Raw genomic sequence first — 17,715 nt, forward strand, 5'->3', positions numbered from 1 at the left:
CTTCTTTGTGTACTGTACTACCGTTGTTCTACTATAATACACAGGATAATATTCTCCCACACCAAGGTTGCTTGGCTTGGGACATTCTGAGAGTAACGTCACAGGGCTCGCCCAGCTGACAGGGCTACAGATTTTCTGGTGGATCACAGAAGAAACTCACGGTGAATACAGGCGAAAGCGATTTGCAGCCAAACTATTTTTCTACCATGTGCCTTCACGAGTGTTCGCCCGGATGGTGAGCTTGTGGCCTCAATATTTTGAAGGCATATTAATAGGAACTCTATACCGACTGCTCAAGTGAAGTCTCAGGCTTTTCCGTGGCCAAGTACTGTGTAGCGATCCTCATTTTCGATTTCGCCTCCGCAAGCACAACCAACCACCTCAAAAGTGAATCCGACTCAGCCATGAAGTTCGCCGGAATTATCGCATCCATGGGCCTTCTGGGGGTGGCTACTGCTGGTTCGGGTGTAGTAGTTGTTCAGTCACCCACGCAGCAGTCGACGCCAGAGGTGACTCCGGTCGCGACGCCGGCTGCGACGATCCCTTCGTCATCTTCGGCTCCTGGAGCTGGAAACTCGAGTTTCGCTCGCTTCTTCGACCAAGAGCGTTTCCATGAGATGTTCCCGGACGCTGTGGAGCTCTACAACTTCGATGGTTTGGTAAACGCAGCCAGCAAATACACCGAGTTCGCTAACACTGGCAACAACACGAATGACAAACGCGAGCTGGCGGCCTTCCTAGCTCAAACGGCTCATGAGAGCGACAACTTCAAAGCCGCGGAAGAGTACGCCCGTAACACCTACACCGTGTGGCAGTACTGCGACAACACTACGTACCCGTGTGCCCCCGGTCGTCGCTACCATGGTCGTGGCCCCATTCAGCTCTCATGGAACTACAACTATTACAATGCCGGCAAAGCGCTAGGCATTGATCTACTAAACAACCCGGACATCGTAGCGAACGACACCGCAGTGACGTGGATGACTGCACTTTGGTACTGGATGACTCCCCAGGGCGGTCGCATCATTCACGATGTCGTCGCTGGTGTTAACGGATTCGCAGAATCAACTGATATCATCAACGGTGCGCTTGAATGCGGCCCGGACGCTCCTAATACGGCAAACGAGAAACAACGCATCACGTACTTCTCCAAGATGTGCAAGGCGCTGGACGTGGAACCTCTGGGCAACACCTCGTGCAACGCCTAGACTACTCATTCATTGCTCGCTAATGGATACACATCGATATGAAGTACTACGTAGTAAACCTTTATTCGATACACGAGTAAACGTCCACTTTTTCGCTAAAGTAACTATGCATCTCGAGTTTGACCCCCGCGAAGCCCGAAGTATGGAGCCGGCAGAGCGAGATCGCGAGTAAGAATAAGGAACATGTCATGGTAGAAGGAGATTCATCAGAGATCGTCGTATTAGGCGAGGTCTCTCGTTAGGCGTAGTTAGGGATAAAACCCAATCGACAGATCTTTTCCTTAAGTAACAAAAAAATGCTGCATGTACAAGCGTACACGAAAAAAAATAGACCTCCACTGGAGTTTAAGACACTGAAATGCTTCTTCAAATATCCACTTGGAAATCTATTCTTGGCTAATCTGGAGTTTTGCTTAGATATTCCTTACTCCAACTCCAGAAACTACAGTTCTCTAATAGCGGTATTTGTATCAGACTTTCAACGGTGTACATGTAATGGCCATCGCATCTCAAAGACGAGTATGCTAGCGAATAAATACCGGAGTGGTTACTGTTACATGCTCATTACAAAAATGATACGAGTATGTGCCTGGTAAGTGGTTCGAGGCTATCCAACGTAAATAGATAACTTCGCTCCCGTTACCTGCGAAATTTTTATCAATGATTTGCGTACCGCACGCCATCCGTTCAGTCGGCCATTTGCGAGGAAGAGGCAGACGCCGGAAGAAAGGGGGGCGGACAAATGGCGCCGAGCCACAGCAAGCGAGCGCGAAGCGTAAGGTGTGCGTGGGCAAAGTATATGCTGTCTACTAATCGAGGGTTTGTTTGTAGGAAAGCTCTAGCTCTAGCGTGTCTAATTTTGAACCAAAGAGCAGCAGCAACGATGAGTCTAGCTCGGTAGGGCCACCCCCTGCGAATATTCGGACCAAAACAAAACGTGTTCCCGTTAGCAAGGAGGAAACTGCAGCTCTGGGTTCGTCGGAATCTGTTGGGGGGTCTCCTCGCGGGGAATAACGATGCCGATTAATGAAGGAGACAGTTTTCCAAACCTGGCAGGCTCTTTTGAGCGCATTTGACGACTACTGTGAAGCTACACACCAACCTTTCAGGTATACTTGCTACTAAGAAGAAATTATGAAAAGGAAATTGACTTACTGATATGACTGGACCAGAAAAAGAAGCTCGATTAGTGCCCCAAGTCGCAACAAGGTTGGGAAAAGGACGTGGCGGTATCCAGTGGAGCCCAATTTGTACCAGATAATATTTGTGTGCACGCACGGTTGGTCGACTAGAAGTCGAGGTGAGATTATATATTTTTGTTCGGTTTACTCATGACTAATATTTGCAAAATGAATATGTTTTCAGGCGAAGGAATCCGACCAATGCAAAACTTTCGTGGCTGTGATTGTAAAGCACAGATTATTGCAACGCTGAAGCGCATCAAGGTTGCGGAGAACCAGTTTGGATTTGCTGTTTACGTCACAGAGCAGCACACGACGCCCACTCATCCATTAAACGGAGACGCTTGGAGGGCGTATGCTGAGAACCGACGTGTCGAGGACCTGGAAATTATCGAGATGGTTCGAAAGTTTGTTGCATTGGACTCTAAGTTTGACAACACTGGTATGCAAGTTAACATGTAAAAATTGAATAAAGCGGATCGGTGTGACTAGGCACGCTGAGTACGATGAGGCGATGAACCGGTTACTGAACAAGACCACTGACCACGCAGCAGAGCTATTTTTTTCCTGGATACGCGTACGCAACCAAAGTAAGTGACGCATGTGAGAGTTTGTGGTAGTATGTGATCTTATGTAATTACTTACTGGTATGTGACTTCAGATATCGTCGATAATGGCGTACAAACAGACACGAAGCAATGTATTTCTCATGAGCAGCAATGGAAGGGGAAATATCGAGTACACAGTGGACACGGAGAACTGGGATTGTACTTGCTCTTTTTCAAGGACCATGCTGCTACCTTGTCAGCACGTGATTTATTTCCGCCGAATGGTACGACAGCGTATGGATTGTTGCTTGGCTCTGTGGGCTAACTAATATTGTTGGTGATAATAAAGTTGAATAAGACTCCTGTGATTCCCATTGATACTATTCATCAGCGCTGGCGAACTTACCATGATATGCTCGATGCTACTGATGTCGAGCCTGTGCAAAACGTTCAAGTGAAAAGGATGAAATATAAACCGTATGTGCTGGATGAACGCCAGAAATGGAGGAAGTTCAAGGTACTGCAAGACAAGGTAACCGAAGTTGCCGTTGCTAATGGCACGCCACGGTTTAGGCAGTTGTACGCAGCTCTTGAAGCATTTCTAGGCATCATCGAGGCATCGGGTGTACCGCTCATTAGCGAAGCACCGTGGACGACAGTAATTGCAGTGATACTGACATTCAAAAGTGCGGGAGTGATGAAGATGAAAGGGTTCCAGAAACGCAGCCAACCAAACCTGACGAATCCAGGCAAAAGCCTGTGGCCGTACGTGTAGATGAACCCGTGGCCGCACCCACGGATACAATTACTGCACCGGAAGTCCCTGAAGAACCCACTGCCACTTTGATTTCGGCACCATTTAAGTTGAACAGGAAAGTTAAGGTGAACGGCCGACCAAAGACGACAAAGGCCACCCGAGCGTGGTATCCTAAGCAAGCAAAGCCGTCTACGCCAAAAACCATTTCGCTGGAGTACGAGAGCTCTGAAGAATCCGACAACTGCATGACCCCTGAGCAGTACAAACCTGGACCAATGTCATTTGAACTCGTTTGTGATGCTCCATACGAACTCTTCACGTACAATGGTTGGTACGACTTAGCGATGAGTATCCCAATTGTAAGAGTGCAAACTATGGTAGTACCCACAGCGTACAAGATCCAGAAAGAAGATTATAGCAGACTACCAGTCCGTGGAAAATATAACGTACTTAGCGCAGGACTGGTGAAGTTAGCGACCAAAGCTGTGACGTCGTACAAAAAGGCGCTGGAACGGGAGGCAAAGGAATTGGCAAAAACTACTAAGATGGAGACGAAGACCTCGCTAGACAAGCACATCGATCTGTCTTCTGAGAGTGGCCTAGTTGTCAAATTTTACCCGAGCCTTGATGAGAACGCGACGGTGTATTCGGATTCGATTATTGATACTATGGCACGTTTTCATGAGAAGCGCAAATTTTTAAAGAACGTGGATGCTTGCTTGAAATGGATTGTGGCTCAGGCACAAAGGAGATCAGTGGCTGTAGACCGTGTCGATGAAATAACCTCGGCCCTGCGAGAGGCATCTGTGTATGCTTCGATAAAGATCCGCGACGAAGAGGTATGTACTTGTTTTCGGTATATGAATATGTGAAGATATGTAACAGCATGTGCTTATAACGACATGATTTGTCGCTGCTGCAGGTGTGTTTCGTATACGAGCTTCTAACGTCTGGCAGCAAGGAGTGGCTTAATGATATGTGGTGTACCTGGATGGCGCCATGTTTGAACACATTAAGCCTCAGGAGATTCATCTGAACGAGAGGCTCTGTGATGTATTTGATCGGCAATCGGGTATGATACTTATTCCAATTGCCATTGAAAACAAGCACTGGTGTCTTTTAAATTGTTGATTTCAACAAGAAATACATCATTCAACTCGATCCCATGCAGCATCGACCAACCTACTCATTTTTATCCAAGACATGCAAGTCGTATCTTGCACCGCTTCTAAGGGAAAAGTATGCAGACTACACAATCAAGAAAGCCGACAATATCCGCCAAGAAGACGGGCATAATTGTGGAGTCATCGTCAAACACTACATGGAAAGCTACATCAGCACCCGCATCGTGACGAATCCAAATCAAATTTTGCTCCAGAGTGTACATAATATGTACACTCTCACTGATCTAATTAAATACTACCTCCACTCGGAAAATAAATCACCTTTCCAAAAATATTTCGCAGCGCTCCGCCTCGTTCTTTTTCATGATTATAAAGTTTGCAGAGGGCTGCTGCCTGATCATTCTGTAATACAAGTGCCACCCAGTGGGACAGCTAAGCTGTGCCAACCAAGACTGTATTCAAGGAGCTTTGACCTTTAAAACGATAATACGGGCTTTAATGCTCAAATTGCTCAACTGCGGGTGTGCTTGTTCCACCACATCAGTGTAGCTGCAGGCGCTCTTGTTCGCCATTTCAGCAGCAAGTTCGTTAAGACTACTGAATCCGTGAGCCACTACAGAGACCTTTGTCTCGAGCGTGCTAGACTTGATTCACGACAGCGGATGTCGTTGAGCGACAAGCGTGAAGACTTCGTCGCATTCATCCACTCGATACACAGGCCTTGACCGGCACCAGCAAACTGGACATGTTAGGTGTCAATATCTTTACTATCGCATGCAATAATCGAGGCCGTTGCACGATGTCTAGCAGCTAACGTTGCCTTCAGCAGGCAGCCCAGCGCACATCAACGTCTGTCACGACGGACACACCATTAGAATCATTAATAGCGAAAGCGATGCCCTTGATGACTCACCTGTCCTCACGCATTCCAACCTTAGCTGTAGGGGTCCTCACCGCACGAACGTCAGCAACGTCGCTCCTTATGTACCTGCTGATCTTGCGAAGTGGGCGATGGCAAATGGGCGGGAGATTCAAACAGCCAACAGATTTGCAGGGAATATATCGCCTTAGACGGGGTACCGCGGGAATCAGTTTAGTTTCACGGCACACTGCCTAAACACGTTTACAAGGGTATGAAGTTTAAGCAATCTGTAATCGTATTGGAAAGGTGATTTATTTTCCGAGCGGAGGTAGTAAATTAAAGGTCTTTCAGCCCTAAAACATTCGATTAGCCTACCTTCGGATTTCTCAACGAGAAATCGATTTCATTGGGACTGGTAAGATAAATCCGAGCCGATTTGGCGGCCAAACGATGACAGGTATGCCTAGTTTTTTTAATGGGAGCGGTGTTACGGTAATTCTGTATGCATGCACAGTTTAAGCGTTGCAGGAAGTGGCGCCCAGAGGCTCCACGCCCAGAGCTTCGCACATCTTAGTGAAGTACGTGATACGCTGCTCCTCGTTTGCCTTGTTGGGAGCCTCCGGTCCGCACTCGAGACCGCCATTGATGATATCGGTGGATTGAGCAAATCCGCTCTCATCGGTGACTACGTCGTGAATCACACGGCCATTCTGCGGAGTCATCCAGTACCAGAGCGCAGTCATCCACGTCACAGTTGTATCACTCGCTACAATGTCAGGGCTGTTTGGGAGATCAACTCCGAGCGCTTCACCGGCATTGTAGTAATTGTAGTTCCATCTTATCTGAATGGGGCCACGGCCGTGGTAACGACGACCGGGGGCACAGGGGTACGTCGTATTTCTGCAGTACTCCCAGACCGAAAAACCTTCATAACCATACTCCTCTGTAGCCTTGAAGCTGTCGCTCTCATGTGCTGTTTGGGCCAGGAAGGCTGCCAGCTCGCGCTTGTCGCTATCGTCGTTGCCGCTGTTGACAAACTCCGTGTACTTGATGGAGGCATCCACGAGGCCATTGAAGCTGTAGAGCTCCACTGCGTTCGGGAACACCTCGTGGAAACGATCCTGATCGAAGAAGCGAGCGAAACTCGAGCTTCCTTCTCCGGAGGAGGAAGAGGACGACGGGACTTCAGTCGTAGTTGGGGTGGCTTCGGGCGTCAACTGCGGAGTGGGCGACGGGGCTTCCGTCGTAGTCGAGGTGGCCTCGGGCGTCAGCTGCGGCGTGGGCGACGGAGCAGTGTCACTCGGACAATTGGAAGCAGAGACCATGGCCAGCAGCATTGACGTCATAACTCCAACAAATTTCATACTAAGTAGCTGGTTTCGGTTGCTCGGTAAGGTGTGACTTGCTAGAGTTGAGTCGAGAAAGAAAGTGAATCTTGCGTCGAGACTCGAAAAGCGCGATTGCTGACCTGCTTTATACCTGCAAAATCACCCACGCACGCTCAAGACAAAAACTTCGGCAGCCAGGCGCAATTTACTTTGGAGTACAGCTCGTGCCAAAAGGTCAAATTCTAATGTATCCCTTTGCTATTTCATTTAAAATTTGAATTCTATTATCTACACTGTTCGTATTCACCACACTTGCGAGGCTGTAAACCTTTTCATGCAGTGAAGTGCAAAACAACCAGCAATATCTTCAGATTTCGGTTTTCGTGCGAGACGATGATACATGTACCTATAGTACTGTACTTTGATTTTTGAAGCCATTGACATGTAAGGTATCGATGGCGTCAGTTGCATGTACGTCAATTACTGATATGTAATGACCGCCGGCCACACAGCCTTTGCTTGAAAAACACATACACTGCCTACCTTATCCATGAAAACAAGTGCCGGATGTGAGTCCTATTCGTCCGACGGATTTCATCGTCGGACTTGCATTCATTCCTTTTTTTCATTTCCCCACATAATGCCTGTATACTGAAGTCTTTTTGGTCCAACGGGGACGACGTAGCCGCCGTCCTAAGTGACTTCTTTTCGATCAACAACTGCAGACACTGATCATACAGTTTCAATGGACCGTGTCGACGCGAGCGAGCATACCGGTATTACTGTAGTACAATAATGGCAATCGCATCTCAAAGACGAAGATTTGACGTAGCGTTAGTATCTCAAAAGGCTTCATCCGACACAGTATGATTCTGTGGAATAAGGACGGTTGCTGGATGGCTGTCCTGTTTCGAGCATTTAGAACTCCAATCCTTTTCCTGAACCAATGTCGCTTATAGGCTGAGCTTAGCCGAAAAACGTGGACAGCAATAAATGTACATCGCATTGATATTCCAGTGTAAAAATTAAGCAATTGAAGGACTAGAATATAATGTATGAGACAGCGTAATACGTTTTAGCGCAGATATAAATATATGTATATATGTTATGGGCTTGAGCTTCATTTGAAAACTTTCTCCAAATACACCCAACGTATTATCTAGAAAAAAACGAAATCGTTTTTTATAGCATTTTTGGCGCTGATTCCATCGGGCTACAAGTAGCGTAAAACATCAGTTTAGGACAGGGTTTTAGGTGTATTCTGTCCTTAGCATAATATTTGATTTGTAAATCGCTTTTGTAAAAAAAGAGACTATTTTCCCCGAATGAGAAAACCTTTCCCTTACCTATCCACACACATTTCGGATGTGCTGATTACCGGCCCATGTCAAGCGTGTACGAAGTGTATACTATTTGTCAGCCCCCCCCCCGCTTTTCGGTGTCGCGTGGCCTGCTACCCGAGAACCTCGAGGCCATGGAACTCCGGACGCGGCAGGGGTCAGCGATATCGATGCGTCTGACAGCTCCCAGGAGGAGAAATGGATGCTTTCACCAGTGCCAGCTCAAGATGTTGGAGAATCTACGGGGACTACGACAAGCCTGAGTGAAGGTCATGGGCAGTCGGTTGTTGTTGCTCCACCGCCAAACGAGAGGGTGTTCCCGTCATGGGAGGCATTGGAAGGTTACCTGGTCACGTAAACAGCTCAGACGTTCTACGTACAGTTCTAAGCACTTGTGTGGCAGCTTACATCATTCTAATGTACCAATGCAAACGTGTATTATAATGTCTTAGGTCTTCCGATGACGCAATAATATGTCAGTCGGTGAACGCAACTCCAAGATCGACTCTACACTCTCATCCGCCCCTAAGACATCTGCTGCCTGGATCCAATACGCCAAGACATTTGTGTGTATCCACCATGGAAAATACAAGTCACAGGCCGGCCTCGACAAGAGTCGCGAACCAGCGGATGTCCTCCAAAGGTAAGCGTCGGCCAGTGGGGCCCAGTTGGGACCAGTTACCTTTTGTATTTCTTGACCAGACTAATGACAATGTTTGGCTTGATTACCTAGATTAATGCGTGCGTTAAGGTGGTGGATTCGGGTACCAAAACCTTCGCCGTCAATATAACGAAGTGAAATCTTCCAGCTTAGCGAAGTTGATTCACGGTATGCATCGTTGTTCCATCGATGACCATACGATTGAAAGGATGCTGGCGTAACCCATATTCCGTCCAGATGTGGCTGTGCGGAGTGAAGAAATCCAGCATTTTTAAGGTTACCGCCGATAACGCTGACTCCAATCCCACACCCCAAGACGTGCACAACCTGGTGCGCAAGCTTAAGCTGCGTGAAGCGGATGATGGAGTTTGGGGAGCGACAAGGAAATGCGGGTCGCATTTTCATCGATGAGGTGAATAATAGAGTATGAATACTGCTGTCACTTAGCTTCGTTTATGTATGAATGTAAAACTAACATGCACTGACATAAACAGAGACTTGTGACCTATATCACACTTAAACATCATCGACTCTGTCGGAGATCAATTCCCCAACACCGATGTCATCGGCTGCTTATTTCACTTTAAGCAAGCTGTCCGCAGGAGAATGCGAAAAAAACGGTATATCAAACCGATCCGCTAGTATAGCAATGACAATGGGCGTTTTGAACAGGCTTACTGTCCTTGCTATAAAACAATTGACTGTGTTGGTATCCGGTGGGTGAAGCGTCAGATTAAGGAGCGCTGCCAAGAGGATGGAGTTGCCTACAGCCGCTCGAGATGGAACCGTTTTGGCGTTACTTTAAGCGCACATGACTATCGATTTATGACCCTGCACTTTGGAATGTGCATGGAATAACGGAACGACTTATTGCTAGCACGAACAACCCATTAGAGCGCTTTAATAGGGAGCTTAATGCTGCCTTTTCGACACCTCTACATCATGCCTTACCAGTATCCGACCCGATAAATAGCTAACTGATTAATTTTGCGTAAGCAGAAGCATAAACGTACTTGCCAGGTAGCAACAATAATGCTGAATTCGCCTTCCGTTGAAGAGGGACGGTGAATTATAACATGCTAGAACATATTCCCAAAACGCCCGAGATCCCAAAAAAACATTCGTCCACCTTGTTGTTGTGATTTTCGTTGATGACATCATCCACTATGACAACACTAATATCTGCCAGAATGGATGTTCATGCAAATTTCCAACTTTTTCACGCGCTACACAGCTCCACGTCTGGTGTGAAAACTTGCTCCCGCAAGATAGCTTTGAGTCCATCCGCATCTAGCATAATCCCAACAAAGCCGGGTTTTGTGTTTGCATAACGAAGGACATGTACGTGGACTCGTACGGGCAGCCCAATCTTATTTTTATAGTGCAGCGTCACACCTAGGTGGAACCGCACGTGCAGCCCAATCTGACCTTTGCACTGCACACCACGAACGCCGAAGCGCTCATTAAACAGCTCACAAGAGAGCAGTTTTGGCCCCCAAAATCCGGAGAATGAAAGGACTTCTGGTTGAGTATCGGTCTCTGCGCCGTCTCGCCAGACTGCCGCATACGCCGGTGCTGAGATGTCGTAGCTGCATCTACAGCGCACTATTAAATGTGTACCCCGTGCCCGACTAATAAGACACTTAACTAATCGACTAGACGCAAAGATCTGGTCATTGCCATGCGAAGAGAGATAGTAGTACTAGCTTTACTGTAGCGTATTCAGCTTAGAAAAATAGTTCTAACAGGTTACAATACAGTATCGTCGCATACAAGTTTAGCAAGGTCATTTGTCTTCACCTTTAATGGACGGGTTAATCTACATGCATAATATTATTTGTGCAAAGGTAGCCATTTTAGAATGACTGTTTAGCTGAGCACTCAAACAATACAAAACGGTTATGACAGAGTATACGAAATCGCTGGATTGTCACGTCCATTTGGTATCGCCGGATGGACTCTGGATAAAATTCAGAGAACAATGTTGCCGTCCAAGACTACTTGTCATAGTGTCACCCAGTTTTCCTAATTCTCCAAAACACAATAAAATTTCTGTTCTCACGCGTGAGAACTGCGGACCCCCGGGCCACTCGGTCCGGTTCCCCCAATAAGGGACATCTGTCCTTAAAATTGACACCAGAGCTGTGAGCAGAGGGAAATAGTACCTCGGATTTTTGGAATAGAACTCTCGTATTACTATTGAGCATCAGTCATGTATATTACTCCTAGTATTTCTTCTTGTAATATCATACTGGAAAGTAATAATCTTTTTGCTACCAGATGTATTTGTTCAGGCGCATGAAAGGTCTGTTACCATCGAAGGAGACCAGGCAAACACTGTATCGTGCAGGATAAAAAAGTGTGCGATGTAGGCTTAGAGGCTAGATGCATGCCCCCAATTGGGTAGCTGGAAGAACTTTCGTCCTATTGAGAAGCAGCGCTGTCACAACATAAGTCACCCGTCTTTGACGAACGATATTGGCAACCAACTCCTTGCAGATATCTCTCTGGATTAAAACGACGCTACAGTGGACTTGAATTAGCTAGGACTATCACATTATAGCTGGAGTGTGCGAAGATGTCGTTCATGTGAAAGACACTAATGGCAAAATGAGTGGGCAGCAAGATGCCTGAGATGTGCAGTCTCCGTTGCAGAGTAAGCTACTACAAGCTATCGTCTGCTGGGGGAGCTTGTAGATTAATCTGAACTTTGAAGAGGCTGGTAAGGCCTGTGATCGGAGCAGAAAGACTTTTAATAATAATTAGATATGATCACGCGTACTTTAGTAATCTAATCTACACTATTTCCCGGCCAATTTACAAAATTTACCAATCAAACTGCAAAGTGTGAAAGAATGGTGTTTTGTGTTTAACAATAAAAGTGCATTTTTCATGTTTTGCAAATTGGATGGGTACACTTTTCAGTCAAAGTGCAAACAAGTTTTTGGCGCGAACTTCCAGTAGCGTCCAAGCCAACCACGCCACACAAGCGCGCTATTCTGCTCATTTTAAAAGATACCATCTCCTCCACAGCCCAACAAGACGAATCGTGTCTTCGAGCGAGCTCAAGCCAAGGCTCGTGTCGTGCGTGCCGACCAGGAGAGCCAGAATTGGAGGGATGTTGCCAAGGCCAACGATGTTAACTATTTTACCGCGTGTCGCGCTATCCTCAGCGCTGGTCAAGAGCCTAAACAGCGCGGCGGCTTGCGCCAGGCTTCTGTTAAGATGTCTGTAGAGGTGATGAGCAAGCTTGAAGAATATCTCGATGAGGACTGCCGTATGACGCTGGGGCAAATGTCTGACCGTGTGCAAGCCGAGCTGGGCGTCACTGTAAGCACGACGTCCGTTCATCGCGCTCTTCAGGGCATGTTGTACTCGACGAAGCGCTTGCGCATCGAGAAGGTGACCATGAACTCTGCTGCCAACAAGGAGAAGCGCAAGAACTTTGTCGTGGAGCTGAATAAGCATATCAAGAAAGGTAACATGATTGTGTTTCATGATGAAACTAACTTTAACTTATACCTGTCTCGAAATGAGGGCTGGGCTCGAGCTGGAGAACGTGCTGTTGTCCAGTCGCCGCCTTCCAAAGGCAAGAACCTCCACATCCAAGGAGGAATTTCAAGTGGCTCTGGTCTGGTTCTGCTAAAACTTATGAGGGGTCTGTGAAGAAGGCTGAGAATGCCAGGTTCATGGCAGACCTCTTCATCGCTGCTCTTCGATCCGAAGAGTACGCGGAGCTTCAACCGGACAAGGTTGTGATTGTAACGGACAACGCGCCGTCCCACAGCGACGTCGAGATCCTTGCTCGAGAGTACCTGGCTGGCGACGGTATCATGAACCTGAACAAGCTCGAGGTTCTGCGCCTGGGTCCCTATAGCCCAATGCTGAACCCCATTGAGTGGTGCTGGAACTCCTTGAAGACCAAGATGCGCCATTTTATGATGGAACGAAAGCACGAGTTTCTGGTGCGTGGAGAGTATGACTCCTTTACGGCGCACAGGTTGCAGCTAATGAAAGACGCAGTGGAAGCGTGCAAGAATGTTATTACGCGCCGACTCATCTGGAGCTATGAAAGGCACTGCCTGCGGCATTGCTTCGCTGCCGAGAGAGGCTTCGACATGGAGCTGGGCGCGTGACTTCGAATTTGCATTTTGCTTGAAACGTGTTCCCATCCGTTTTGCAAAAGTTGAAAAATCATTTTTTGTTCACTTGAAGTATCCCTGTCTCTTATCGTTTGCAACTTGCTTGGTAACTATAGCAATTTGGCCGGGAAATGGTGTACAGGCCAACACAGATGCAGCACGCCATGATGTACACCGGTGAAGAATATAATGACACTTTTCTTTTGACGTGTAAAATTGAATATTGTGCCCTGAATGTTCTGGTAGCTCTTATCTTACTATGCCGTTTCGTTTTTAAGGCTTCACCCACGTTGTGAGATTTATAAAACCAAAAGGTAGTATGTATGACAATTGGTGATATGAGAGCTGCGACTTACACTGGGAATGCAAATACAGTTTTTTTTAATTTGGTCTGTTTTCTTTTCGAGTTTTGATGGGTAAACTTTATTTTATGAAGAGTGTTCCCGGTGTCTGTATCAGCTATCAATCGCCTCATCGGGACCCACTACTGGACAACTTGTGCCTGGAATCACTGGATAATTTTGGGAGGATAAGCATTTTTTCTTCGAATACAATTTCTTGAATAAATCTATCTGGTCCACAGAAGCTGTGTCGGCAATCCAGTTTGCAACTGTTTCTTTCGTCGTTTGCTGTCGAATTTGCTGAGATCACCCTCCTACGTAATGAAAAATGATCTGTCAACTGCTTCAGATCAGCGACGACGAATAGTTGTGGACACGCGAAAGTATTGCTCAGTGACCGAATTTGCACAATACACCTTAGGAATTCTCGGTGGCAGTGGGCAATTCTTTATATTAAAGAAAAATGGCTTCTATTACAACAGAAAGACTACATAGAAGACCCCTTTTATCAGATCATCTGTTATGGCTGGTGATCTGTACCGCCCGCGCTCAACTGTTGGTTTCTTTGTCCCGCACAAACTGCCGGTACAGCGTACAATACGCTACTTTTCGCTATCATTTTTCTGTGTTTGTGAGCAAATGACCGAGCTTTAATGGGCGTCTGAACAAGACGCCAGATACCATGAAACGAACAAAACAATAGCGAAGACCAAGAATCTTTTTGTCAACAACTCACGAATCGTTATACTTATCCATTGAGAAATACGTTTTTGCCGGTGACACGAATTTTGACCCAGGTTACATTACGCGTTTCGATCTACACAGTACCGTGGAATTAATCCGGTGTGGGCTGTTCATACCCCAATGAGGCATTCCCAGTATACTCCGTGCTATCCGACACAGATTGCGACTTTTCAAATATCGAGATATCAGTGTTCAAAATATTAGGATGTGTACAGTATTACCCGATGGCTACTAACCTTCACGTTACTATCACCCACTGCTGTGAGGCCTTGTAATCAAGTGATCGATAGAAGGTCGTCCCTTCTGGTAGTACGCACTCTCTCAGTTGGCAACCATCGCTCGAAGACCTTGGGTGGCACCACCAACTCCGCCATTGACACCAAATAATTTTTCCTGCGGTCGAATGGGTGACTTTCTAGCGCTGCTTTTGCAGCTGGAAAACTAGCTCCACGCTTTGTATCGATAAGATTAAATACCACTCTCGTACAAAATTTCGAGTGGTATACATCCTGTATACCAGAGGACCATCGACACATCCTCCCACGTGGTTGTACAATATACGGATAAGTAAATATAAATTGGTTCGTTTCATACAGCATAAAAACCTAACGTGAAAACGTTTTTTTATGTTGAGACATTAACCCCCCCCCACGCACTTACGGCTATTTTTGGCCCCTGTCCACGACCTCCCATGTTGTATATACAACATGTTAAAAATAGGCTAAGCTTGAGTTTTGTATTGACCTCCGTAAGTACGAATACGTTTTCTGCACTGCGGGAAGATCAGACGCTCGGTGATACATTGGTTGCTAGCTTCTTCGCAGCGCTATGTATCCACATGCTGTCTAAGACACCCACGCTGCGCCAACAAACCTGAAGAAGACGTATATCCAACATATTAGAAGTGTCCCTTTTACAGGGCTCGAATATGCCATGTACGAAGTGCAATGGCTATGTGTACAGTCATCAATGATTGCAACACATTCATATTGAATCAGGTTAGGTATTCATCGACAAGCCCACTCTTACTCGCTATCGTCCTCTCCAGCACATCCCTCCCCACCACTTCTCTCTTCAGCGCCGCCATCAGTGTCGGAACCAGCACCCCCCCCCCTCCACAGTACCGCTGCCAGCGCCTCCCTCCTCCGCGCCGCCGCCTTCTTCCCTATCACTAGCAGCGCGTCGGTGCTTCTTTGCCGGGCTGCGCATCTGGATTCCACGACCAACACGAGGGTGAGTCCGCTCCTCTCCGTTCTTCCACATGACATGCCAGAGGTGAACGCGTTCCTTTCCTTCGCCAAAGCTTCGCGCTGGGCCTTGGTCATCTTCTTCCTCCCCTTTCCAGGCTTTTTCTCCGCTTTGGCCTTAATTGCGAGACGCGCTGCCCGCAGCTTCTTTGTCGCGGCAATGTACGACGCCGTCTTTCCAACAGGTGGTCGGCTCGGAAGCGCCGGAATGGATCGCCCACGAGTCATAGCCGTCGTCGTCTGCCTTACTTTCGTCGTTGGCGCGGCCATAGTAGACTAATAGAAGCAATAAATTGAAGTTGCAAAGCGACCTGGAATGATTGATCCGTATCAGCAGCATTGTACGCTTTTATTCAAGGGAAGCCGGAAAGAGCAGTACAGCAGGATCTTCCCAAGGGGCCAATTGTGCTCCTAGCGCTGCATTCAGGATATACCATTTCATCAATTCAGCGTCGGTGAGATAGCTTTGAGCGTCCTCGACTACGTCTACCGTGTCTTTTTTGATCGCGTCCCCGCCGAAATACTCAGCAACCATCCACTTCTCAAAGCGCTGGCGCTTTTCGTCCGGCTGAAGATTCGCGACTGCGGAGTTGTGCACCACCGCGACTTGTTCTTGAACTTTGCCTCCACTAGTGCGATGCGATATCTTACAGCAGTATGAGCTCGCTTTGCGAGTTTGTGTTGGCGCACGACCCCTGCGGTTGATGCCGGTGCTGTATACACTTTCAGAAGCGACCCAGACTGGTTGGCAGGACGATGCATTTGCTTAACTGCGTCTTCATGTTTTTCGGTGTGGCTGAAACATCCTTGTTACAGTAATAGCGCTTGGTTCGATCCATCTCGAAGGTGCCTTTGGAGCACTTATCAAAGTGCTTGCGTATGGATTCCGTCTTTCGTGGCGTCCTTGGCAAAATGAAGAATGAAATCACACTACCTGGAGTAAGTGGAGGGCAAAAACTTTGATTTGCGATAATCCATAGACGACCATTCAATATATTAACATGTAAAAAGAGCTTTGATTTTTCAAACGCTGTAAAAAAACATTAATCACGCACCTCTTTTGATATTACAATGCAGTACTCTACAGTACATGTATTGCGTTTAAAATACGGGCGTATTTTGTATTTCTATTATGTTTGCTGGTCTCTCAACATTATTGTACAGTACTGCACCCCGTTTTCGCGCCCTTGGACCTTTGAAAAACTTCCGGATGTGATGATCCTAAATCCAAATGAGCTGAACTTTGTATGCTAAAATCTGATTTATTTGCAAATCCTATATGGCCCACCCCCGCGAAAACGGGGTGCAGTAATGTATTGTAATCAGAGGCTAATGGTAGCCAAATATCATTAATATTTTTGATAGTAGTAGTACAGGTTTTAAAACTAATATAAATAGTACCTCAGATTTTCAAATGTTAGCATAATATTTTAATATTAGCTCGGAGATTTAAAAAATACTAGATACTAGATGATATTTTATGATATTTTCCACTGAAGTACGTTTCTTGCCACTACCCTCGACAAAGGCGATCGAGATGGAAAACTGCAAGCGCTTGTAGTTGTTTAATGTCGGTAGAGCGAAATCAAGGTGTTTGTTCTTGTTCTCTACCGATAGCCTCATCCACATCGTGCGTCTAATAAATCTGCAGCTCGTAACGCTAGATTAATGCGCTCAGCAGTGCCAACACACGACGCCAACCTTGCCGTCACTCTCACAATTGTCATCTCCCTCACGGTTGATTAGTAATACTTCAACTAGTCGAACATTAACGACATCTGGTTGGTGAATTTAACAGATTACGCAATCTTTGAAAAGTATAATATCGAATTAGCTAATATAAGTTGATATTTAATTATATCATTTTGTCTCAGAGGAAAAAAATAGGTGGTATTTGTTATATAAACGGAGGCGCCCTATTAGAGTCCGGACTATATTTAATAGTGCCACTCGAAAGAGACAAAGCGGACTTTATACGGGTAAGGACCAGGGGTTAATGGTAACTCCAAAATCGGTGAAGTTAATATTGTGAAAATATCACCTGTAGACCAGTTAATATAAAAAATATCACCTAATATTTTCTTTTGAGACAATATGATATTATTAAATATCAACTTAATATTAGTTAATACGATATTATATTTTTTAATGATTGCGTAATCGGGCTACATTAACTAATCAGATGTCGGTAACGCTCGACTAGCTGAAGTATTACTAATCAACCCTGAGTAC

General features: G+C 46.3%; 3 protein-coding genes across 3 annotated transcripts; 2 read left to right on the forward strand and 1 right to left on the reverse strand.

Moving 5' to 3' along the window:
- Positions 1–1,950: 1,950 nt before the first annotated feature.
- On the forward strand, positions 1,951–5,762 carry PITG_17944 (uncharacterized protein; the record flags this gene model as incomplete). Its single annotated transcript, XM_002896220.1, has 10 exons — positions 1,951–1,983; positions 2,040–2,105; positions 2,399–2,417; positions 2,574–2,847; positions 3,511–3,595; positions 3,641–3,702; positions 3,810–4,021; positions 4,154–4,335; positions 4,866–5,075; positions 5,757–5,762. The coding sequence occupies 10 exons, from the start codon at positions 1,951–1,953 to the stop codon at positions 5,760–5,762; spliced, it is 1,149 nt and encodes a 382-aa protein (XP_002896266.1).
- Positions 5,763–6,195: 433 nt separating this feature from the next.
- On the reverse strand, positions 6,196–7,017 carry PITG_17945 (chitinase, putative; the record flags this gene model as incomplete). The annotated part of the gene is made up of 1 exon (XM_002896221.1): positions 6,196–7,017. The coding sequence occupies one exon, from the start codon at positions 7,015–7,017 to the stop codon at positions 6,196–6,198; it is 822 nt and encodes a 273-aa protein (XP_002896267.1).
- Positions 7,018–8,821: 1,804 nt separating this feature from the next.
- PITG_17946 (uncharacterized protein) lies at positions 8,822–9,513 on the forward strand (the record flags this gene model as incomplete). The annotated part of the gene is made up of 2 exons (XM_002896222.1): positions 8,822–8,991; positions 9,504–9,513. 2 exons carry the CDS (start codon positions 8,822–8,824, stop codon positions 9,511–9,513), a joined length of 180 nt encoding a protein of 59 aa, XP_002896268.1.
- Between the last annotated feature and the right edge of the window lie 8,202 nt (positions 9,514–17,715).

This window comes from Phytophthora infestans, genomic scaffold (genome assembly GCF_000142945.1).
Source record: "Phytophthora infestans T30-4 supercont1.64 genomic scaffold, whole genome shotgun sequence".
In the NCBI taxonomy this organism is placed as follows: Eukaryota; Oomycota; class Peronosporomycetes; order Peronosporales; family Peronosporaceae; genus Phytophthora; species Phytophthora infestans.